The following is a 25,846-nucleotide window of genomic DNA, read 5'->3' on the forward strand; positions in this document are numbered from 1 at the left end:
GGACATGATGGAATCTGCCTGACAAAGATAGGAGGGGAGAGGTTCTAGTCAAGTTTCTATTCTCTATGTTGAGGGGTGGAGGGGAGGTGGTTTCACGGGGCGGGGAGTAATTGGGGAGAAGTCCTTTTAAATGTTTCTAATTTCAACAGCCCTCTCCTCCTTTCCCCCACCATGCTTGTTTGAGTGTGACCCCTCACAAAGAGAAAGAGGAAAAAGAAGGAGAGGAAGGAGAGAGAGAGAGAGAGAAAGTTTTGAAATACCTGGCAGAGCTGCATCTATTGAGCTTGGCTCCGAGTCCCCCACGGCAGGCTCTCTTTGTAGCAAGCTGATCCAAACTAAAGCAAGTTACACTTTCCACCCGTACTGTAAATGGGCTTTAATGGTACGTAACCAACTCCTTGCCTTTGCTTTGACTGGAGCCGCCTATCTTGATGAAACTAATAGGGGTCGGTCAGACCAGGCCAGGCCAGGCCAGAGGAGATGGGAGAGGCAGATAAGCCCATGTTTAACTGGAGGAGCTCACAACCCTGGTATGCCAACCAGTCACAAGCCATTAAGCCTGACGGAGTGGACCAGCCACAGGGGGGCAGCTCCGAGGAGAGACCCCATGAGAGGGGGGAGTTTGGCTGGGGCTGCGGTCGGGGCTGAGGGGCTAGGGATGGAGCTAGGACACGGGCTGGGACAGGGACTATAGGCTGGGGCTGGTGTGTTCTGGAGGAAGAGGGGGGAGGCAGGGCAGGGCAGGATGGTTCTCCAACGTAACAGGCCGTCATCATTTACTACCGGCCATTTGTCTATTGTCTGTGTTTTTTTATGGCGCCGCAGTAAAAGTGTGTGGTGTTACTGCAGCAGTAAAGAATTGAGTTGTGTGTGTGTGGAGGCGCTTCATTAAATCCATTGTGCCGCGCTGAGAGCCTTGTGCTCCTGCTATCTGCTGCCATAAAGAAGCGAGAGAAGGAGTAACACCGGGCTGCTGCTTCCCTCTGCTCATCAACTCACCGCACCCCCCCTCACACCGTAAATCTGCCTCTTTAAAAAAAAAAGATGTATCAACTACCTGTCAGGGTGTGTGTGTGTCTGTGTGTGTTTGTTTGTGTGTGAGAGAGATAGACAGTGAATGGTTTTGCGAGTGAAAGGCTAAGGGATAAAGAGTGATGTTTTTACGGAAACGGCTGTTTTCGTGCTTTCACTTTTTCAAAAGCTAAAGCAGACGTCATTTACTTCAAACTGCCGTTTGAGTGTTTGAACAATAGAAGCGGAGAAGGAGAGAGATCTCCAAGCTGCAGTAGGGAAGGGTCCAGGCTAAGATGACTGGGTTATTTATTCACCAAAAGAATAACACACTTCTCACTTTGCCTAAGCTCTCTGTGCATGCATCACTGTGTGTAGCCTACTTCTGATACACACAAACACACACACCCACACACACTTCAACATGATCATTACCATGGAAACTTCAATCAATGATCCCCCAGTAATGCAGGGAGATGAAAGGGAGGGTTCTATTCAGCGCTCTCCTCTGGTTGGTTCATCCCCTGGGTGATTGTTCGGTTGTCCATTCACAACCTGCCTCTAGAACATCAAAGATCCTTTATGTCTTTAATTGACCTATTATACTCCGCTCTCACACAGGAGAAAAGAAATGAAGGTTTAAATGGAATTATATTGGGATCTGGGAGGGAGGGGTGGGGGGGTGGGCAGGATGGCGGGAGAGAGAGAAGGGTCCGCTGGCAGTTGGAGAAGGAAGGGAATAGAGAAAAGTCTGTGTGTGTATGTGTGCATCCATGTGTATGTGGGCTTATGTGCAGGACTTTAAGTTTGTGCGTGTGTGTGTGTGTCACCTGTCTGAGTGTGTGTGTGTGTTTCAGCGTTTAGTGAGAATCAGTGATGCGGAGTGTGTATTGCAGGGATCCAGAGTGTTTGCAGAGAGGTGAGCAAACAGCCAGAGCAAGGTGAGGTGGAGGGCGCTGGGGGGGGCACAGGGCAGGAGAGCTGGGGCTCCGTGGGGATGGGGGTGAAGGGACGGACGTGTGTGCTGTGTGTGTGTGTGTGTGTGTGTGTGTGTGTGTGTTTGAGTGTGCAAACAATGTTTGTGTTTATAGAGGTCAGGTGTTGGTTTGTGTGTTGGGTTTACCGAAATGTCAAGGTGGTGTGGCAAGGGCCTGAATGGACAGTGTGTATCTGTGTGTGAATGTGTGTGTCTGTGTGTGAATGTGTGTGTGACAGTTTGTGTATGGGATCGGCCAGGTATAACGGTTTGCCCCGAGTCCTTCTACAGAGGCCAGGTGTGTGTGTGTGTGTGTGTGGGGTGGGGGGTGTAAGTCTAAAGGTCAAGGTATTCTGCCTGGGGGCTGTGTGTGCAGGGGTTAGGTATGGGCCTCTCTTTGTATCAATCATTCTAGCATCCGGACGACCTCCCACCCTCTCAACACACACACGATCACCTCCAAAGTCTGCTGGTCACCTGTGCAGTCGGGATATTGGTGAGAGTGTCATGGTCTCCAGCACACGCCTGATATTGCCTGGGATAACGGCAGTTCTCTGAACCACAGATCAATGTCTATCATTCCTGTGTGTCGGGGCTATTTTTGTGTTTGTTTGTTGTTTGTTTGTTGACATACATTATTGTGTTGATGAAGCGGAGCAAGTCCTCCTTCTATACAGATGATCTAATCGTGATATAAGTTATCATCATTATTATCGTGAGTGTGTCCATTCCCGTGGAAGTGGCGCGCAGATTACAAATGCACATTATCCCTCATGTCAAAGTATCTTATGATCATCTGGACTTCATTATCGCTGATGCGCAAACATCCACTTGACCAAACACATTAAATCAGAGTGAGTAACTCCTCTAAAAATGCATTCTTAACAAAGTCCTCTGTCTATGGTGACCCGCCCCGCCCGACCCCCTCTCCCCCCCGACCCCCCACCCAAACACTGAGAGACACCCCCCCCCCAGGCTCACGTTTGTCCTTGGACCATATTTCACCCTGGGTGGTGGGTGTTGTCCTGTGTTGTACAGTGAGAGGGTATCTAGGCCAGGATGATTGGCAGGGGGTCCCGGCTGCGCGTCTCACGAGGGATCAGGGGGGGGAGGCGAGGGGGATGGGGGGGGGGGCCTGGGAAATGAACAGCTGTTGCCCCCCCACCACCCGTGCGTTCAGACGCCGTCCGTCAGGCCAACGCTTCTCAATCAATTAGGCTGCGATAATCGGCGGAGCACATCGCACAGCGGCCGAGGAGACGTGCCCCCCCCCCCCCCCATCCCCCACCACACCCCTGTGACTGACATGCCACCGCGAAATCAAATTTGAGACCTGCAGCCCTCCTCATTTCCCTTCTCCATCTCTCGTTTCCTCATCCCAGACACACACAGACACACCCATGCACACACACATACACATATACATGCATACAGACACACACCTTCAGACACCTATATACATAGTTGGATGCATGCACATTCACTTAAAAGGGCACACACACACACACACAGCCACACCTACACACTCTGCATGAGCATGTAGTAATTTCCTCATGTGAGATTATTATGGTAATCTGTCTGGGAGCGGGTGTTCCAGGCTCCAGGTGCTAACTCCTTCTGCCAGAGGAAATTGTATTTTCCTGGGGGGCGACTCCAGTTGACCCCCCACCCTTGGTTAGCCTGGCCCAGACATGGCCTGGAGGACTGGGGCCATGGGCCAACACTGATCTCCACATCTATAGGTCATTCATTTTTAGGCAGCGCTGCACACATCGCACATGGCAGTCTCCATCGACAGTCTAGACGTGGACTCATTCATACCTGCTGCCGTTCTATTACTGTTGTGTAGTTTGTGGTTTGTGTGTCGCACGTTCTCACACGTGTCCTCTATCTCTCTCTTACTCTTAATAATCTCTCTCTCTCCCCCCCTCTCTCTCTCTCTCTCTCTCTCTCTCTTACTCTTAATTCTCTCTCTCTTACTCTTAATTCTCTCTCTTTCTCTCTCTCTATCTCTCTCTCTTACTCTTAATAGAGAGAGAGCAAGTACCGATTACCCTGCTCCATTAAGACAATACTGTGGTGTGGTGATTCATTCACTAGAAACCACTGTAGCTCATTAACCTGCCTCCTATGTGTGTGTGTATGTTTCTGTCTGTCAGTTAGTGTGTGTGTGTGTGGGGGGGGGCGTGTGTATCTGTGTGTGCGTGTGTGTGTGTGTGTGTCATGTGCTGGGGGTCTGTATCTCAATAGAGATGACTTTAGCAGATAAGACCTGAGCCACTATCAGCCAGGTGACACACAGGCCTTACCCTATAGCAACCTCGATTGGCTTCCCCAATATAACTCAACACTGTGTGACAGTGACTACGCAGGTGGAGAAGCACATCAGGTCCATCTCAGTCTCAGCACATCTCCAGCCCACCTGGACAAGTCTTACAGTAGCTCTCTTCAATCACATCACCTCAGGGTCAGATAAATCATGTCCCGCTCTGATTGGAGTAGGGGCGTACTGTTCCCGTATGGTGGATCCTGATTGGGCCATAATTCATCCTGTTCAGTCGGCCTTTCTTTCCGCTCATCATTTCCGTCCTGGACTAGAATCTTCTCTGCCCTGCCAGGAAAGCCAGTAGAATCTGCCAGTGGAACACAACCACCACAGCTAATCTAGTACAATAGAAACATTTAAGCCTGTTGCAACTGCCAGAAGAATCTAACCAGTAAAGCCAGAAGAATCTGCCAGTCAGTTAAGCCTGTTGAGTGTTCCAGTAGAATGTTCTAGAAAAATGTATAATGAAAGCCAGTAAAATCTTGAAGACTCCAGGTCAGAAGAGTGTACCAGTTCTAATTCACAATAGTGATGTACAGGGTTGTGTTTACTGGTGGTCGCTGGTGGTTATAAATATTGACTTTAGTGACCATCGTTCGTGACTTTTGAGACAATCACTCCTTGTGTTGGTGCAGGACAGTACCTCCTGGACAGTGAGGTTTACAGTAAACAGTCGTGCCTTCGTCCAGAGGGTCTGCCTGGACCTCGTCCTGTCATTAGGGGAGGGGGGGGGGAGACAGCCGATCCTGGAGAGAATACAGAGGAGAAGAATGGAGAGAGCAGAGTAAACGACTCCAAGGCGGTGTCACTGATAAGACTCAGTGGTAGAGCGGAGGGACAAACACTGAGGAAGGCCTTGATCTGTGTTGCATTACCACACAATCACACACACACACACACACACAGAGAGACACAGACACACCTCCCCCATCTTAATCAACACCCCAGGGGTCCCTGGCCAGTGTTATCAGTGTTAGGAACCCCTCACCCAGTCTTATCAAGGATCAGAGACGGCAGCACAGCACACTCTAGTTCTGGGAGGGGAGAGGAGGGGACTCTCATAGATAAGACTATTACCCACAGTCATCTTAAGTTACAGGAGATTCTACCTTTACAGCAATCACACACACACAACAATCCACACGAATACACACAAACACACACACACGAAAACACCCTTCCCCCCGGGGGTTGTTGTTTTTGAGCAGGTCGTTACAGAGAGGGGGACAGGGAGGATGTAAGATGTAGTGTCTCAGCCCTTGGAGCCGCAGGAGAATTAGTGACCCACGCTATACTGTATAAGCCCGATACAGGCCACCGACTTCCTGGTAAATACCGCTTTTGTTTATGTTTCACAATGGTATGCAAATGAGTTCTCGGTAACTGCCATTGGAAGGTAGTGGGACGTAAAGCAGAGAACAGAGATGGTTCACTGTAAAATACAGCTTGGTCCAATTAGCGAGTCTTTTAGCAGTAAGTGGAAGGGACCACTCTGGTGTGACGAGTGTTCATGTTCTAGTTGTAACAATGCCTCTTCACAGACAGAATATCCTCAGACAATACATGAATGGGACTATTTTTACACAACATTATTAAAGAGCTGAAATTTCTTCTCCAAGCAAATGCCCCATGATCTGCATTGTTCCTTATCAAGGAAGACTACATAAAAGCACGCTCTGTCACAATGACGCGTAATGTAATGGTGTCATTTGCTATTCCTTGCAATAGTATTCTCTGCCAGTCATTTCCTAAACCGAAAGAACCGAAAGAAACAGAATGTCCTAAACCTAGTCCTGTTGTATTTATGTTTTGAGCATTTACTGTCAAGTTTCATTAATTTCGCACTGTGTCTCTTGGCAGACACCTGCCCCCTAGAGGCCAAATTGGTAATGACACCACAGACCACGTCTGCCCCCAACTGCCAGGAGATCACCTTGTCCGTCACTCTGAGCTGCCTCTATATAAATATCCGTTAAAGTCAGGCTCACTGTACTTTAACTGACACCTACACTGAGCCTTCACACTTCAAGCCAATAAAGACATGTCCTTCTCGTTAGACAGTCTGTTTGGCGTGCGGCTCTTGACATTCCAGTCAACGAGTGAGCCGGGCTGTTGCTCATCAGCGTCTTTCAACTGACTAAGTATCTCCCCTGTGAGATCCCCCTTTATCTCTTACTACTCAGCACATAGAGAGAGAGGGGGGGGGGGGCGAGAGCGTGAGGAAAAGAGAGAGGGAGGGGAAAGAGAGAGGGAGGGAAAGAGAGAGGGAGGGGAAAGAGAGAGGGAGGGAGGGGAAAGACGGAGAAGGAGAGGAAGAGAGAGAGACCTATAGGAGACTTTGGTAATGGGGCTAGATAGCCGGAGCAGCGTTTTCCCAGACATCTCTCTGTTCAAGCGGCCTCATGTGGACCTCTGGATGCTGGCTGTGAGAGCAGTGATAATCACAGGCTGGAGGGAGTCCACTCAGCACTGGTTAACAAGGACTCAGAGGTGCTGGGCAGGCAGGGACCGTGGACAAGCTGCCTCAACCGCCTCCTGTCTGAAAACAGGACTGAGAGAGATGTTTCAGAAGATGCTGATGATGCTACTAGGGTGTGTGTGTGTGTGTCTTTGTGTTTGTCAATGTGTGTGTGTGTGTGTGTGTGTGTGTGTGTGTGTGTGCATGTGTGAAACCAGCAGGAATCTTGCAACCAAAATAACTCAAGCACATTTTTGAACGTTAAGGCAGTGATGGCTGGTGCATTTCTCCAGCTGAGAGGCCAGTCATCTATCAGCAGAGCCCGGCCAGTAAATTAGAGTGTCACAGCAGCTCATGTGCTGCTGACATACTAATTTACTGTTGCCTTCCAGTAAGGGGAGGTCACTATGCCTTATTGATGAAGCCTAAGGGAGAAAGTGTGTGTATGTGCATGTGTGTTTGCGTGCATGTGCGTCCAAGCATATCCCCACAAACATGAAGTAACATTCTCCCTGGTCTTGATTAATAGTGAGGATCAGGGTGTGTATGTGGTTTGTGGTGGAGGGCTGGAGGGTGGTGGGAGGATGTTGGGGTGGAACGCTGGAGGGTGGTGGGAGGGGGTTGGGATGGGGTGAGGAATTATTCTTGATTTCAGTGGGGTGACTAACTGTGTTTTCTTTTAAAAGTCATCGTATGTAAACCTGGGTCTTGGAATGTGAATGTGATTTTCACCAAGGAGTGAGAGAGGCAGCCCCAGTGGTATCTCGACGTTGTTAATCTCCCTCGTGTAAACACTGATAACAGTTTGTAGTGTGTGTCCGTCCCTCCTCCCTGGCCCCCGGGCAGCCCACGCTGTCTCCCCCCGGCTCTCCTCTCCAGGCTTGCTTATCAGCCCATCATCAGCCAGCCCAGCCTGGAGCCTCAAACACAGCCCTAGCGCCACCACACAACCTGCCCTCAGGTTCACTCAGCCTAGCCCCAGTAACCCACAGACCTACACTTCAGATCAAGACCCTGGCCCCAGCCCAGCCCAATCCAGTCCAGCCCAGGCTGCTGACCAGCCACAGAGCGAGGCCTAGAGCCTGCTTTGCCAAGCAGCAGTCCCTCAGGCATGTCCGGCACCAGCCCCTTCTTGGCACAGGTAATAGGATCTGAGTGCTAATCTGTGCTAGACCTCCACCAGTTCCATAGCGGTAGCTGGGGTTTTCACCCCTTCCCTTTTTAGGTCTGTGGACAGGCTCAGAAGCAGTGGGCATAACGTGGGAGCCTGCTGGGGGACTCTGAGCTGTGAGAAAACTGAACAGGAAGTCTCTCCCTGGATGGTGATGAAAACTTCAGTGAGGTTCAGCGTTTTCTCCCCAGAGACTGAGAGTGAGGACAGCCTGACGCTATGCATCGGCAAGCACGCGCACGCACACACACACACACACACACACACCCAATAGCCTCTCTGAGATCATCACATTCTCCCTCTGCATTGAACCCCAAGCTGGATGTGAGGGTGAAGGAAACAGACTAGGAAGGGGAGGAGTAAGGATAGAAGGAGGGAGTGAGGGAGGGGAAGGGTGGTGTAGAAGCCTAGGTATAGGTCTGGTACACTTGTTGACAGCTCCAGGGAAACGCTGTCCCCAGGCCCTGGTCCAGGATCTGCTTACACTGCTCTAAACCCAACAGCTCTCTGTATACATTGTGAATGCTACTGCTCTGATCCACAGCCATTGACTTAGATGGAAGTAAACAAACGCAATTCTCCAAATCCATTTGTGCCACCACACTATGATATATTGGCAGATAAGCTGGATAAATATGGTAGTGGAAGGTCTGGCTGTGCTGGGAGCCGCTGTGAATTGCAGTGTCATTGTGGCATGTGTGTGTGTGCAGTGACAGCCATGGGAGAGGAGGGAGAGGAGGCCAGGGAAGGACCGGCTTGGTTAGGGTGTAGCCTGGGAAGACGACATGAGAGCCAGGGTTTGGTTTCTCTGCTTGGATGTAGACCAGAGGCTTTGAAGTGCTGTGAATACTGTTTTACCCTCCTGTACTGCGTTCCCTCTCTTAAGAGGGGGGGGGGGGGGGGAATAGAGAGACAGAGATAATGGCATATTTCCTGATCTCTGGATTATCTTATTCCTACATGCAGAATGAGTTTGGAACCACAAGTAGAAGTACCACTGTTTAAGAACATTGCCTATGTTAATGAGGATTTTAAGATGACATGGGACTGAAATACTTTCAACCCTGTTTTGAATTTCACCTGCCATCCTTCTTGCCTTAATTTCTCCTTCATGCCAGACCAGGTGTGTGTGTGTCTGTGTGTGTGTGTGTGCGCGCCCTCAGCATACATTTGCTTTCTACCTTCCCTTGTTTTTATTCTGGCGGCCGTTGACCCATGCGCCCTTGTTTAACAGCGCTCCATACCCCGGCCGTCTGTCAGGAGGATCTGCGTTAATACCGCTTCACATTCACATTAGCATAACCGCCGCTTGGCTCACCCGCACCGGACTGGTCCGGCATGACAAGCAACTGCCACAAACATGCCGTCAGCACTTTCTGTGAGTAGTACAGTATACTATGTCAATACTAGCCTCGATGCTGTGGACATCCGAAATGTTTCCTCCTTTGTTCTTTGCTTTTGGTGTCTTTAAAAGTTGATTAATGAACCTCATAACTGGTACAAAAAAAATAAAAAAAACATACATACATTGTCCAAACTTTAAATATTGACCAGTTGTCAGTCTTTTTTCAAATGTGAAAAAGGGCCTGATCTTTATTTGATAGTAAGAGAACGACGATTCGTCATCTGATAGGCCTGGTTTTATTTTATACACTGTCGTTTCCATAATGGTGTAGCTATGCCTACTTATAGAATATGCACGTGTCCAGTTCTTACCAGAAATCCCTAAAACCATAACATGGTTAAAGCCACAGCACAATTTCAAAAGCTTTAGGGCAATGCGCGTTGCGCTTCTGTTTTTCTCTTCCTTCCCTGTCTTTTTATAACTCCAAAAAAGAAAGCAGCAGCGAGTGGTGCTCTTTAATCAGCGAGTGTGGGGAGGCGGGCCCGAGGTGCGGGCTGTAATGCGATAGCGGCTTCGTTCTGATGCTATTTCATACACGCGCTGCTGCTGCGCTGCTGGAGGACGGAGCGCTCACACTCACCAGACGACTCGGCAGCGAGAGGAGCGAAGGAACAGTGAACTAGCAAAGCCGAGAGCAAGAGACTGTTTTAAAAGCTAAATCGGCTACAAGTGCAGTACTTTAGCCTTTTCTGATAGATATAAGGCTATAGGTTTATTGTTCGATGCCGGAGACGAGTGTTTACGCGCAAAATTATTTTTTAGATACCGATTTCAGCTATTGTGATTTTTGACCAAGTAAATGCGCTGGAGGCAGAAACTCAGAATTTCTTGTGACTGGGTTTGAAGGCAAGCTTCATTCAAGATAACGGCTCTCGGAGTGTCAACCTGGTGGAATAGAACGTCATACAACACCTCAATTTGGACCGATAAGACACATTTTATTTTATAGCATTTGAGTCTAATTTATACTGACTGTCTCTTCGGACCTAACTCTCATGTTGGGATTCTGAGAGACTGCGCTCACTAAAATGCCTCTTTGAAATTCGTTTAATAGAAAAAGCGCGATATATATATAACACTGAAAGAAAATCAAAAGAACTGTTAAGAGTTGGAAATCATAAGCACTTTGGTAAGCAGTGGTGGCCACAAACTGCGAGCTCACGGTGGATACGCGTGTTACGTGTGATTGAGGGGACAGTTTTTGGCTTGACACGAGGACTTTGGAGCCCCCACTGCAAGTTATCTAGAAGAACAGAGGGGTGAAACTTCACCCTGAAAAATGGATGTATTAATATGGTTGTGTGGATGTTTATTCGCGCTTTGTTACCCAGTGGTTAATGGTGACGAAGGTAAGTTTTCTTGACTGATAGCTAGCTACCCTTTGCCGCCCAGGAGCGCCTGTTCTCACATATGTGCCATTTGAATGTAAGAGGGACAGGCTTTCTTAAGACAATACTTGAACTGAAGATGTTTTCTATAGTGTAGACACATTTTCCCCCTGAAACAATCATTCTGTTTCCTGACAGTCGGTGTACTATCTAGGGTGGCTACAGCACTGCTTAAAATTGCAAATAACCTAAACATGATAGAAACCTTCTTCGACATAGCCAGTGCTTTAAATCACGTTATCACATTTAGTGCACTGGCAAAGTTTTTGCAGTGATTGTTGAATAATGTGTCCAAGCCCATGTGTTCAGGCGCTTTATCACTGACAGAGGGGTTCGAAGTGCGCGGAGACAGCCTGGGCTACTGTTCGGTTTTAATGGGAAGGGTGTATAGCTCGAGGCGTCATCCTGAGCCCCGTGCTCCGGGGCCGTGATCTCCCACACAAATATAAGAATCCTCGACATACGAAACAAATCATATTTTATCATCTTACATATATTTGATTACTATAGTTGTACAGAGGGATTTAAAACATTGGTCAATCTTTCTGGTGACAGAAAGTCGTTTTGAATGCTCAACCTAAGCCTCCCCTAGCCTCCAAATCAATGTTTTGATAAGAACGATTGTAGCGTACTTCACATAACATAACACATGCTAATCTATCAAATGTACCAGATAGCAACGTGAGTATTCTGTGATTAAAACACAACATCTATTTAATCGCCAGATTAACCTGTGATTTCATTAGTGGATTACGTTTGGATTTAATTGGCCTGTCTAGATATAATTATTTAGATTTTCGTTTTTATAATCCAATTGCTTTCACAGACTATTAAAGCAATTAGACTTCGTTTTACAGTGTATTTTGAAATTGTAATATAATTTATTTTTATTGTAAATTGTTCAATACGATCACCTCAGGTCAACATTGGAAGCCTCACTAAATAGGTGATGCCTTAATTAGGCTACTATAACCCATTATAGAGCGTGGAAGGTACAAATTTACATTAGGCCTACTTCTTATAATATCCTACAGAACATTGCAGTAAATCTTTGGACTTTTACCCTGCTGTTAACCACCTTAATGGGATCATCCGCATGAGTATCGCAGGCCAATGCGTAGGCACTCTTATCTTAATGATCTCTATCAACCGAAAAATTGACAGCTGTAGCCGTTTCTTGAAAATCGGTCTGATCAGAATGATGAGATCATTTCCAGTTAAAACGGTTGAGGGAATTTAGCTAGATGTTGTGAAAAAGCCTTGTATATTTATATATGAAAGTTATGACCTGAATCAGTTTAAAACTGGAGACTTGAGTTAGTCTGTGGATCTGCCTGTAGAGCAGGCTGTCGTCCTCTGCGTAGAAGTCTGTGGCGGAGGGGAAAATACTTTTCTGCGGACACTCTGTTGACCGGCTGTGAGCCTTTTTCCGCTGAGTGTTGCCTAGTCATTTGTGCTTAAAGTCTTCCACCCGTTTGAGATTTCTGTTTATCTTAGCTTGAGATGACGACACGTAGGCTACATTTGGCGGGCATTTGAGAAAAACAAATTAAATAGGCGTTATGCATCACGACTGAGCGTGTGCGCTGAATGGACTGTAGCCCACAGGGACTAGATGACTAATTGGTGGTCATTAGAATTGAAATCCATTAGAATAATAACAAAATAATGCGTGTAATTAGAATGCTGTAAACTGTCAGAATTGTGCTTTAATGTGAAAAAACCCTCTTATAGTTTGCATTGCATAAGGCTATATTCAAGTTAGACACTAGCCTATATCTTTATTCATTTATGGTTGTACACTTTTGATTAAAGACCTACCGTGTATCCTGTAACTTTTAACCATAGTACCAAGTGGGGTATTATTGTATTTTTTAGGGGTCTGCAGAACTACAGGATGGCCAGTGGTAGACCAGGGCAGACGACAAACGCCTGTGCAGTTTAGCCCGCTGGTCGAACCATTGTCTCTGAAAGTGAAACAGTATAGCACGGTTGTTCGTGGCAACGCTCTGGCTTGGTTGGGTTAAATAAACACTTAGCTAATTATCCGTTAACACATCTATAGCTATGGAGGTGGGAAACAATTATTGGGTTGTGTTAGTTATTGTAATTACAGCAGCAGTGTAGTTCTTGTTGACAACGGGTATGTCCTGTTTACTCGCTGACTGTTTCAAGTTTTCCCAAACAACCTGTGTGCGTGCCGTTTGTGTCTGTAGTGAAGGGCAACAGGCTGCTTTGTTCATGCTGAATTGTTGTCTTGCTTTGTTTTCGAGACTAATCTAATAGCTAATCTAGCCCTCCTTTATTACCCATTCTGTTTCTTTTCACACCTGACTTTGGAGGCGTTTTTCTTCGTCTCCATTACAAGAGCTCCTTTTCCTTGCCATGCCTCTTGTTCAATGGTGTGAAATCTATTTAATATTTCATCCGGCTCCTCCTGGTCATTGGCTAGCCTATAGATCATGCAGCCTATTCTCTGCCTGGACTGGACTTGACTGGTCTAGACAGGGCTGAGTTTGGGCTGGGCTAGACTGGACTCAGTCGGGCTATAGGAAGATAAAGAAGCTTTACTTTTCCATCAGATCATCTTTAACTTTATAGCCACCCCTGTCCTTCTCTCCGTCACTCCATCTCATGTGGTTCTGTTCTGTTTTCCACTGAGTTTTAATGTAAGACACCTGGCCTGGGTCATCACCCCACCTGAGAGAGGGAGAGGCAGAGTTGGGTGTATCTGATGCGAGGCAGATGTGAATGTTTGGCATGCGCTCTCTCTCTCTCTCTCTCTCTCTCTCTCTCTCTCTCTCTCTCTCTCTCTCTCTCTCTGTCTCTGTCTCTGTCTCTGTCTCTGTCTCTCTCTCTCTCTCTCTCTCTCTCTCTCTCTCTCTCTCTCTCTCTCTGCCTCTCTCTCTCTCTGCCTCTCTCTCTCTCTCTCTGCCGCTCTCTCTCTGCCAGAGGCCGTTTAGCTTTAACATAGAGAGTACGATATATCAACTTGTTTAATTTGTTCGATGAGGTGTAACGCTCATCAGAAGCCAGCGTGGCCTGCTACGACAGATGCTGACAGAGGAACTGTCTAAGGATGTAAAAACTGTGTCTGGGATGAAAGCCGAATACAGTTAGGTGTAGTTCGGCCCAAAAAGTTTTCGTAACTAATCTTGTGATTAAAGCAAACATTGTGAAACACGTTAGAGCAGCCTCGTTTCTAACAAGCATCTCCCTCTAGGAAGTTTGAGAAACATTTAATGGTGTCAGAGAGAGTTAGCTCCATTAGGAGCAAAATCATCTCCTCGCGCTGAGGAGAATGAAAGTGTAAACCTTGCAAACAAGGGTCAGTACATATTTGCATCAGGCCAACAAACAAGAAACTTGTTTAATCTTGCGGGATAGAGACTCGGTGAAAACTGCTGAAACAAACGTTGTTATCTGGATGATATTCAGATGATGGCAGAGAGCAGTATAAATAATGCAGGCTGCGTTCTCATCCCCACCACGCTGCTTAGCAGCATTTACCATCGCTATGGAGAGGTGTGTGTGTGTGCGCACAGACTCACTCCTGAAGTGCTTGTGTGCTGCTTTATGCTGGGACTGCTGGGACACACACATAAAACACACACACAAACACTCTCGTACCTGTGTTCTCTTAACTGGGTTCTTACCCTATGTCACTGACTCTCTCGATCAGTGGGATCTCTCTCTCTCTCTCTCTCTCTCTCTCTCTCTCTCTCTCTCTCTCTCTCTCTCTCTCTCTCTCTCTCTCTCTCTCTCTCTCTCTCTCTCTCTCTCTCTCTCTCTCCCCCAACCACCGTCTCACTCCCCTCATGTGGCGACGTCAACTAGAGATTGTCAACTCAGCAGAAATCCTTTACGGGTAGAACGAGGAGGAACAATCTGTTACTGTAATTTTCAAGCAAGCACCATGAAAGGGTAGGGTTAAACATCGTCCCTGGAGGGTGCAGCATCTCTCTCAGCGGATGTGTTTTTTCTCATACACAAACACACACAAGCAGCTTCCGCTTGCGTCCCCACTCCCTCTTTCTCTGATGTGTGTGTGTGTGTGAGTGCGCGTGTGTTTGTGTAGTCTGCTACTGTATAATGTGTGTTGTTGGTATTAGCATGTGGCAGTGTGGAGATGGATAGACTCTTGAAACGGCAGCCACATAATAATTCATGAGACCACCTCTCCTGATCTGTTGCTGTGCTCTGCTGTCTCTCCAGCAGACAGATAGACACACAGTCATGTAGACAGACCGCAGGCAGGCAGTTTCACCACCTCAGAGCTCCCAAGCAGCAACGAGCCCTCCTCCTGTTCGGGTGAACCTGCATGGATCAGCCTGCACCAGGGGTCAAGGAGCACAGGTTCTCCCTCTGTAGAGAGTAGTCAGGATTCAGGAAGTCTCCTCCTCTCCGCTCTCGCCCCATCCCGGAGGGACTGGGCCTGGAGGGCCTGGGTCAGGGTCTACTCCAACACAGACTATAACTCTCTGGATGCTCTCCACACAGCTTCACCCCTGGGGCACCAAGTGTGCTGTGTGTTTGTCTGCTTGTGTCTATACGTGTAGCTGTCTGTTTGTGTCTACATGCGTGTGTGTAGGTGAGTCAGTGTGTGTCTGTACGTGTATCTGTGTGTGTGTGTGTGTGTGTGTCAGAGTGTCTCTGCATACTTGAGCCTGAATCAGCTTAGGGGCAGCCGGGAGAGAGGAAAGAGAGTCTGCGTATCAAATGCCATGCTACACAAAGCGTGTCTTTTAAGATATAATGGCTTTGGAAATGTCACCACTTGAAAGTCTATTACGGTTTTGAAGCGCCTGGTCGTCTTCTCTCCTGCAGTATTTGACTCGTGCTCATTTTAAAGGACAGGGGCACGTCTCAGCGGCGCCTGCTGCAGCGGCTCAGCCCATGGTTACGGAGCATGCTCAGTCCAAACTAGGTGACACAAGTGAATATGACAGAGCGAGGGAAAGGAGAGAAAGAGGTCAGCGAGAGTGAGTGACAGCGGGGAGAGGGAGAATGAGAGAGGGGACACGGAGAGAGAGAGAGAGAGAGAGAGAGAGAGAGAGAGGCATAGACAGATGAGCTCTAATTGTTCACAGACTCAGAGGTGGAAACCAGCCACAGACCCCAAACTGTCAATCAACGACCTCACTTCCTCTGAAGCCCTTCCCAGCATCCCCCTTTCTGATCCTCAAGGAGTGGGACTGAATCTGGAACCACACCAACACTGCATGCGTATGTGTGCGCGCATATGTGTGTGTGAGAACAGTATGTCTGAATTAGGACCGTGCGTGTGTTTTGTTTTGGGTTTTCTCTGTATTTGTTTGAGAGACGGTGTGTGGGAGTCTTGTCAGGGAGCGTGTTTATGTGTTGGTGTTCTCATGCGTCTGCTGTCGCAGAAGTGGTTTACAGTAACAAGTTCCATCTATTTTTAGGAGCTAACATGCTCCATTCTCCTTTGGCTGTGCCTTGGCTGGGCTCGCTTCTACACGGGTTCTACTGTACTTACCACGAGTGCGCTACTGTAGTGCACTACTGCTGGTGCGGTGGCAGTACAGCACAGTCATTTCGGGAAGCTGCTCTCTACATACAGAACTTCTGCTTCTGCCACAATAGACTGTCAAGTATCACTGGACAGTTATGGATCAAGTACTGTATGCTGCATCAGTGTTTAACAGCACATGATGTTCTGCTGTATGTGTGTGTGTGTGTGTGACACATTGTGTAATTAATGAGTGAGAAGTATATCCATTGTGGCAGTGTTGTCATGTGAAGGCCTTATTCAGTGAGTGTTTATGATAAATAGACAGAGGAGAGGCCATGCTTTATTCCCGAGTCTCTCGGGTCAGAATGGACACTTTGTGTCCCTTCCATCATCCACAGCATTGAGCTGACCCCTGACCCCTGACCATTAACCCTCACACACACAGCCTGTCTGTCTGACACTTCCTGTTTCCATTGCCAGGAAAGAGTGAATCTGCTGATCTCACCCTGGTCTGGGGTCAGTTTGGTGTTCTCCTTTCAGTAGTTAAAGGGAGTATTTGCGGGGGGGTCAGTTGGCTCTTGATCAGTGCTCAGGAGAAACCTCCCTCCCCCCACCCTGGCTCCAGATCGGCAGTGTATGAGTCCTCAGTTAAGGAGATACGATCAGACAATGTGTCCTAATGTTTACTAGCTTGTCTGGAACACAAGCACACCCAGGAGAATACAGGCTAACCTACAGGCTGGGGCATAGAAGTGTTTAGGAAAGGTAAGCTGTTCCCAGATCGATGTTTACTGGAAGGTTGTTTCACATCTCGAACATAAACAATATGTTCTCTTTAAAAGGACAGGACAGTTTTTGCCTCATAGTCTTAGGTTGCTTTTACATTAAGTGTTTGAGGCCCGGCAGTAGGCCAGCACCTCAGCATTCCAGGAGTGTGTTTCCATCGGCTGTTTATCCACTAAAACTCATCTCCCTCTCTCTCACTCTCTCTCTCGCTCTCGCTCTCTCTCGCTCTCGCTCTCTCTTTCTCTCCTCCCCCCCACCGCCTCCTCCCCAGGTGAGCCATGCGGAGGGCACCTGGATGCCAGTGACGCTGGCTACATCACCAGCCCGGGGTACCCTCTGGAGTATCCACCCCACCAGAACTGTCGCTGGATCATCACGGCTCCAGAGCCCTCCCAGCGCATTGTCCTCAACTTCAACCCCCACTTTGAGCTGGAGAAGCTGGAGTGCAGGTAAAGGGGAGGGGCGGGTTATCAAGGGAATGTGGGAAGGAGGGGGGAATACCATGTTTGTAGAGATATGCACCACATAATCCTCCATGTTGTGGACAGACTGTCTCGGAAGAGTCTGTTCCTGTTGCTTCTAAGCCCCTCCCACTTCCTGTTGCTTCTGCCTCCAAATATCCCATAATTAGCACCTGGACTTCTCTCAGTCCCAGAGCTGTAACTGCTGTAGTAAAAGTCATAGATCAACAACGGCTTCATCAACAGCCATATTTACTGATGTTCCCTAGTCAACCAGTTATGGATGTTTCTCCCCCTGTTGGATAGTAAGAGTAATACAACCAAGTGTCGAACACGACAGAAAACAGAGACAAGACCGACAGACATTCTCAATCTTACAACCTGTCTCTCTCTTTCTCTTTTTCTCTCTTTGATCCTGTGGTCTATTTGCCACTTACTACCATTTTAGTCTTTATTACTTATTCATAGATTTGTTTCCAAATAGCCACATATTGGTCGGTTTTGACATTCTTTTGTTGGAATCCGACCATTAATATTTCAGCTGCGTCTCGTTCAAATGTTCACTCCTTCCCTGTTCTCTGTCCAAAAAGTGAGAAGACCACAGTTTTCATTTCACTTTCCCTAAATCCTGCTGTCCATTAACTGGACCAGTGCATTTGATGTTGCATGCTGTATTTAGAACTCTCCCTCTCTCTCTCTCTCTCTCAATTTATCTCTTTCTGTCTCTCTGTATCTCTCACTTCTGCATGGTCGACTAGTGGGGTTTACATCCTTTCAGAAAGGAAACTCCCTGGAGGAAACGGCCTGTTTTGTCAAGTCCATTAGAAAACTCCACACGAGCAACCTTATTTATTTATCAAGCTGCTGTAGCCACGGCTAGGTTCACAAGGCTCCACATCCTCTCTGCTTCACCATTTACCCAAACAACCAAACCTCCTTGCTACTTAATAAAGTCATATTCTTGATTGACAGCTTTGTCGAAGGTTGATTGACACTTATTGACTTGACAGACGGGCATAGCTGTTCCTGATCCAGGATGTCAAGATGTGTTAACTGGCTTGTTATTGGAGAAGAGGATCTGTTCTCCATGACCTCAGCCCCAGGCTAAATAAAGACTTTGTTAGATTGTGGTTACATTATATGCAGTGTAGGTGGTTGTGGCCTATTAGTGTTGCGTCCTCTTAGCTAGGGTGTACAGTGGCTATTTCTGTCCAGAGAGACCTAGGTGCAGAGGCCGGGGCCGGGGCTGGGGGGCCTGTTGGGTCAGGTTGAAATTGAGCTGTAGTGTCCGGGGTGGAGCGGGGCTGTCCTGGGGTGACTACTGCCATACGTCCTGGCCTGATCACTGTCAACCTGGGCCCTGACCCCCTTCAAACCCCCACATTCCTCCAGACTAACTCTGGTTCCTAGGCTCTCTCCCTCTCTGTGTCTCTATCGGGCTTCTCAGTCTCTCCCGCCCTGTCTGCTGTCGCTCTCCCGGGGATGGCCCACAGGCACGGGCCTGCCTACCAGCAGCCGTGGAGCCCTGGAGCCTTCTCCAAGACACAGCATGTCGCTGGCCTGGTCTGGGCCTCTGTGGGCTAGGCTGCTGTGGGACAAACAGAGCAGTGTTCTGTCAGATGTCTTCTCTGGTTGTCTCCGAGAAGACATGGGGAGTGATTGTGTGAGGCCCCAGGCTGTGATCCAGCTTCAAACACACACACACACACACACAGAGCTGTATCCATGCAAGTGTGTGTTTGTGTGTCCCCTTAATATGTCACCATCCTCACCCAAGTCTAATAGGGTCATATAGGTCATGGCTTATGACTCTTTGCTCTTGGTCCGTCACATGACACAGCACGTATCCTATGTAACGGTCATCAAAAAGTAGAGAGCCCGATCCTGGATACACTGGACAGAGGCCCATCTAATTGATTTAGACATGACACACTACTTACCATGTATGCTGTGTTTCCTGCCCATACTTGGTATGTGTGGTCACATGCTGTGGCACTAAATGCTATAAAGACTGTGTGTGTGTGTGTGTGACCCAGAGCCAGCCTGGAGCAGCTTTCATCTGTGTGTCCTGTATCTTCTAGCTGGCCAGCTGTAGGGCTCTCAGCTAAGCGCCATAGTTAATAGATTTAACCTGTAGTGTTTCTAGCTGTCACATGTGATTAGAGCTGCAGAACAGCCTATCAGAGGCCAGCCCCGGGGCCAATGCAGACGGATGTTGACCTGCGTGTCATACACACTGTTTTACATGCAGTAGACGTGCACATGCAGTCAACCTTGGTGGCTTGCTGTGGGCCAGTATCTGTGTGACTGAGGTGATTCCAGGAGCAGCTAGCGCGAACTAGCTCTGTGCTTGCCAGGCACCTCTGCAATATTGTCTCGAGAAGAGACGAGGAGCTTGGTGTACTGCGCTGGGGGGCACCTTCACTGGAGATATCTTAGCGGTCAGGAGCCAAGCAGCTTCTGGTGCCTTGTTTGTGTGTGTGTGAGGGCGATAGATTGAGGTAGCTTGTTTGTGTGAGAGGAGGTGGAGTGGAGGGGAGGGAGGCTATGGAGGTAGGGGAATGCTGGTCCTGCTCTGGAAACGTCCCTCAGCTCAGCTGCTCAAACTGCAGAGTCAGGCTCCACACGGGGCCGCATGTGGGCTTGGCTCAAATCATCATGACAGCACACACACACACACACACCTACTGTAGGAACACAACCCGCTCTGCGTGTGCCCCGCCTTTTATAGGCCACATTATCATTCAGAGCGCTGGTGAACGTGTTGGCCCGATGCCAAATGCCTCCTGCCCAGCTTATAAATAGATTGATGTTGAATAAATATCATAAGAGCTGGATGATGTATCGTGGTATATCGGTAATGCTATCATCAGAGCAGCATGCCAGAATGACACGGAAAGGGGGGGGGGGGTGTTGAGAGGAACAATCTTTTATGTCCTATATTCTTCCTCTTTTCTGCAGTCCTCACCCAACTGTTTCCATTTCTGTCTGTGCTACCTCCCATTTCATGCCGTCTCCTCTCGCTCTCCCTTTATCTTTCTCTCTCCTTCTCCCCCCTTTTCGGTCGCCCTCATTCCCTCCAGCACCCGTCCCTAGTCAGATGTTATCTCGGCACCATATTAATATTAGAGAGGCAGAAAAGTAAGTGCTTCTCATCCCGTCTGTGTTGATACATAGTAAATACAGAGTAGAGCAGAGACCGAGGGAGCGGGGCCAGGAAGGAGAACTATACATTATACAAGTACCATTGTAAGCCACCGTTGTACCATTATCTCTACATTTCCACACAGTCTGAATCAATCATTTAACTGATTCTTCAGGCTGGGGTTACTCAGCAGGCAGATGTCGCTCAGCGGAGCTCTTCTGAGGTCTAAGGCCTTTGTGTTCTGGAGGAGCGTGCAAGTCTGATAAGTAGACTGAGCTTTGACAAACTGGGGTTTGCTTTCCCACTCTGGTCAGCCCCATGTTTTGCTCTCAGCATAAGAGACCCGGCTGTGTTCTAGTGTTGCTTCCTATGCAGTGAGTAGGCAGCCCCCAGTAGGGTCGTCTGAGGGGCTGGCGGTCACCTGTCCAGCAGGACGGTTGCTACCTGGAGTGACATGGCAGAGGTAGGGAGTTGAGTCTTGACTGTAGCCTGAGGGGAGAGAGAGAGAAACATGGAGAGAGTCAGACAGACCGTCATACAAACCGACAGAAAGACAGTTACACAGGACGACCGGCAGTAACACAGACGGTTAGCAAGACGGTTATAGTAACAGACAGACGGTTACACAGTCAGTCAATCAGAAAGTCAGAGAGAGAGATGCAGCGGGAGGGATGTGGACAGATTAAGGAGGAGGGGGGAAAAAAAGCGAGAGGGAGCGAGGGTGTTGAATTGACGGAGAGCCTGTGGGCTCAGGCTCTGCTGCTCAGTCCACAGCTGAGAACAGACAGCTGCTGTCCGGATAACTGTGTTAGCATTAGAGCTGGGGCTGACAGTGGCTAGGACCTCTGGCCCTACGCTAGCATCGTACAGTCGTGCCACCAGAAAGGCGTAGTTGTGTGGGAGTTTCCGTGTGTTGCGGGCTGAATTTTTGGAACGTGTGCGGAGGTGTTTGTGTGGAGCTGGTGTAGCGGAGCGGTGATGATGACGAGGATGATGATGATGATATCAGCCTTGCGATAGTCTCTATAGTAGGCTGCTGTTGATCAATGTCTGTTACTGCTGTAATGAGACATCGATTGGCCTTCTGAGACAGAGCCTGGACAGCCTAGTAGGTGTGTAGAGAATATAGATTACACACACTCACAAAAACACACACACACACACACAAACTCTCAGACAAGAGTGCCTAGTTGTTAGAGTACATATTATTATTATTATTGGCTAAGTTGACATGGCTTCATTTGAGATCCTGGCTTGTTGTGACCCTACAGTAACATGAGCTGTCCAGCGGTAATGATGGAGGAGCAGAGGGGTGGCGTGTGAGAGGCTGTGATGGTGTGCTCTGTGTGCAGGCTGCTCTCAGAAGACATGGAAGGGTTCCTGCATGGAAGGACCCATGACGTCCTCATACCTCATGACTGTCAGCGTTTCTGTTTACACCAGAAGGCCACTTCTCACTTTGTGTGTGTGAATGTGTGTTTGAGAGCCCTGCCAGAGCAGACCATTCATTCCTGAATGTAAACATCTCAAGTTGAGTATGTGAGTTTTTTGCAAGGACTCTCCCACGGCCATGCTCTGCTGGTTGCCTCTGTTTACTGTGTGTGTGTGTGTGTGTGTGTGACTTCTCCGTCACCCAAGTTCTGGGTCTGCTAAGGACCCCTGATGATTGAAGTGTATGTGCAGGTGTGAAAAAAAAAATCCCGTCCTGAAAGAGTGAAGGTGTGAAAGGTAATTACCAAGCAGCAGAGGTGATGGGGGAGGTGCACCAGTAGACACCCTGGCCCAGTCACGGCAGACACACTCTTAGACAAGGCTTCTCCCTCTCATTCCCCCCCCCCCAAAAAAAAACCACACACGCACAACTCACACAGACAGTCACAAACACACAGTCACACACACACAGTCACAAACACACAGTCACAAACACACAGTCACACACACACATCTATTTACTTTCAGCATGGTGTCGAAGACCGGATTGGATGGAAACAGTTTTCCTCTCACACTGGATGCCTGAACCTCCAACCTGTAACAGTGTTTGATTAGATCGCTGTGATACCGAGGCCTTCATCCCTCCACCCACGTCCCCGCCTCTGCGCTGAGACGCTCATTCCTACATCTATGACTAGATAACTACAGTTTACATGCAGGCAGTGGGTGACTGTGATCCCCGGCCTCCAACTATGGCATGTGTTTGTGTAGGCTAGGCCCTACAAGAGAGGGAGGACAGAATGAGTGAGGGGGGGGGGGACAAGACAGAGAGAGATGGTTGGAGAGTGTGTCCCCAAAGCTGTCATTGTCGCTGTCGGTCGTGGCAACGTCAGAACTAATTGGAGAGTGGGTGGAGTCGGAAACCCGTGGGCGAAGCGTAATCCACCCTGAGGCGTCCTGCAGCACTCCTGGGACTACACTACCCAGCAACCCTGACATTTATCTGGACTACAACACCCAAACACCTATATATCTTATATGTATATGTTAGAGAGGAGGGGAGGGGAGAGGAGGGACGGGGAGAAGAGGGGAGAGGAGGCAGGCTTGCTCTGAGTGGAGGAGGAAAAGGGGGGAGGGGGGAGCCAGGCAGGGGGTTGTGGTGGTGGAGGGCGGGAAGGACACCTGTCTCTGTCTGTCATGGAGGGGGGGGGGGGGGGGGGGCGGTGGATGCAGTGTCAGGTTCCCCTCCTCCCCTCCCTTCCTCCCACTGACACGGTGCCACTAGTTATGTGCCTCAAAGCAGGTTGGAGAGAGGGATACAGTGAGAGGAAAGAGAGGGATAAAGAGAGAAGGGAAGCCAGAGAGAGAAACGCACAGTTATAAGGAGGAGAGAGGAGTAGAGAGGAGTAGAGAGGAGAGTAGAGAGGGCGGGCAAAAGAAAAAGCAACAGCGTCTCATCTTCATCCTGAGCCGAGCAACAAAGACATTTTTTTCAAAAAAAGAAGAGAAACACTGGCAAGAGGATAAAAGCATGGGGGGGGGGGGGGGGGGGCTCAAACTGTGACTGTGTACCCGGGAACATGCAGCCTTGTCACTGGCTCCCCAGCTGACATGCAGCATGATGCCGGGGGGTGTTATCTTCTCCCCCTTGTCTGCACCTCTCCAGTCTGTCCTTCACTCTGCACAACACTGCAGCAGTGATTCTACGTTTAATTTGCCCGCTCACGCACGCACTCCTGAACGCTCAAGAGCTCCTTTCTCTCCATTCCGCACCACATTGTCTGTGTCTCTGTATCAGTAGCTGGTGATGGCCTTGAGGGCCCTGCTCATACTGTGGTGTGCAATAGCTTCAATAACGGCCCCTTCATGGGCCTTCAAAGGCAGTACACACACAGCTCTCACACAGCCACGGGCACCTGGTGAACTCAGCCTATGACTGTCACGCAGGTCACAGAGTCAACCTGCCCAGAGCCTGGAATTCAGATGTTTATTTGGGGATATTTTGTTTGTTTTACCATTCGTAATAAATTGAGACTGAACTGCTTCGGACCATGTCCCTGCGGTGTAGCTAACTGGTTCCAGAGGGGGTTTGGAAGCAGTACCACTGCAGCAGAACATCTATCGCTCCCTTGGCTCTGAAGGGTCAACTCTCTGGAGGGCAGTGCCCTGACCAGGACCAGGACCTTCTCCAGCTCCCTAACACAGAACTGAAACGATTAAAGGAAAAACTGACCCCCAATCAGCCTTGGGGCAACTTAGTTCTAACGTGTTTTTATGAGGTGCCACTGAGAGAGAACAGACCGTATTAAGACAGCCGTGCTCACAATAGCTCTGTGTAGCACACACACACTTACAGTACAACCCTCCCACACACACACACACACACACACACAAACCCAGACGTACGGCTGAGGGTTTTTTTTTGGAGCAGGCAGGTGTGTTTCATGTTGTTGGTTGCTCAAGAAGCTGACAGGCAGGAATCTTTCAAAGACAGGAGGACAAAAGGAGGAGGAGAGGTCAAGGCAGGGTCAAGGAACAGGAGCAGACACAATTAGACCGCTGCCATGCGTCATCAATAACCTCTACAGACACGAACACAAGGGTTGAAAACAGGACTCGTTCCAGGGACACACTCTGGGGTCAACAGAAAGGAAGTGGGCCTGAACCTCAGTGGTTATTGACCATGTTCACGACGGATGATGACAACCCTGCCAACTAAACCCTCTTGGCTGTGTGTTCCACCCAGGTATGACTTCATCGAGATCCGTGATGGCAACTCGGAGAACGCAGACCTGCTGCTGAAACACTGCAACAACATCGCTCCTGCTCCCATCATCTCCTCCGGCCCGGTCCTCTACATCAAGTTTGTTTCGGACTACGCCCACCAGCTGGCTGGCTTCTCTCTGCGCTACGAGATCTACAAGACAGGTTAGTCTCCCAACCTGTCTTACCTCCAACCTGGAGAAACGTAGTTCGCCTGTGCTCCCGACAAAAGGCGAGAGATTAGATGATCAATCTTGGGATGTGTTTGTGTGTGTGTGTGTTTCTGGGCTTGGGTGCTTGTGTGAACATGCCCATGTGTCTATATGTGTGTATGAGTGTGTGTGTGTGTGTGTGTTGGGCCTGTGTAGAGGGTTTCCCTCTAGAGGCCCTGGGCTGTAGCGGGGCCAGCCGTGACATCTCTCCTTCACGGGGCTGAGGGACGAGCAGCACGACCAATCAGGATCAAGGAGCGCAGGGAGGAACACAAACGGCCGGCGGCCAGCATCTTCCTCCTGAAAGCATTCCTGGGATGCCTGCTTAATTGAGTCCTGATCTCTGGTCTCTGGGGAACAGGGAAACAGGGGATAGTGCGTGTGTATGCGTGTGTATATTTGTGAGGATGTGTGTGTGTGTATCTGTGAGGATGTGTGTGTGTGTATATTTGTGAGGGTGTGTGTTCGTGTGTGTGTGTATCTGATAAGATGTGTGTGTGTGAGTGTGTCAGAGGGATTGGGGCACTACAGAAGCTGAGGTTACTAACACAACACATGCAGTGGTCAGGGCTTGGAGCTGTCTGGGACTGGGAAAGTGTGTGTGTGTGTGTGTAGTTTGACAAGACCCACCCGGTGGACATAAAAACAACAGGAGTGTTAGTGTTAACACCCCAGCACTCAGAGCTGGAGGGAGGGGAGCAGGGGAGACAGAGGGAGAAAGTGAGAGGACCTGAGAGACCAGTCCAGTGTAGTAGCGGGGAGTCTCTCTCATTGCGTAGACAAGAAAACACTTTATTAAACCCCAGGAGGGGAAGTTTGGGAAGAATTCCCCCAGAG

At 48.8% G+C, this 25,846-nt stretch overlaps 1 protein-coding gene across 1 annotated transcript in view; it reads left to right on the plus strand.

Annotated features, from left to right (window-relative positions):
* nrp2b (neuropilin 2b) overlaps nt 1-25,846 on the plus strand; it is an 80,520-nt gene that overhangs the window by 12,463 nt on the left and 42,211 nt on the right. The window contains exons 3-6 of the mRNA XM_062456229.1: nt 7,583-7,912; nt 7,997-8,169; nt 17,269-17,446; nt 24,781-24,962. Of these exons, the coding sequence (XP_062312213.1) occupies nt 8,091-8,169; nt 17,269-17,446; nt 24,781-24,962 (439 nt within the window). The 5' untranslated portion in view covers nt 7,583-7,912; nt 7,997-8,090. The remainder of the gene's footprint in view (nt 1-7,582; nt 7,913-7,996; nt 8,170-17,268; nt 17,447-24,780; nt 24,963-25,846) is intronic.

This window comes from Osmerus eperlanus, chromosome 3, assembly GCF_963692335.1.
Source record: "Osmerus eperlanus chromosome 3, fOsmEpe2.1, whole genome shotgun sequence".
Taxonomy (NCBI): domain Eukaryota; kingdom Metazoa; phylum Chordata; class Actinopteri; order Osmeriformes; family Osmeridae; genus Osmerus; species Osmerus eperlanus.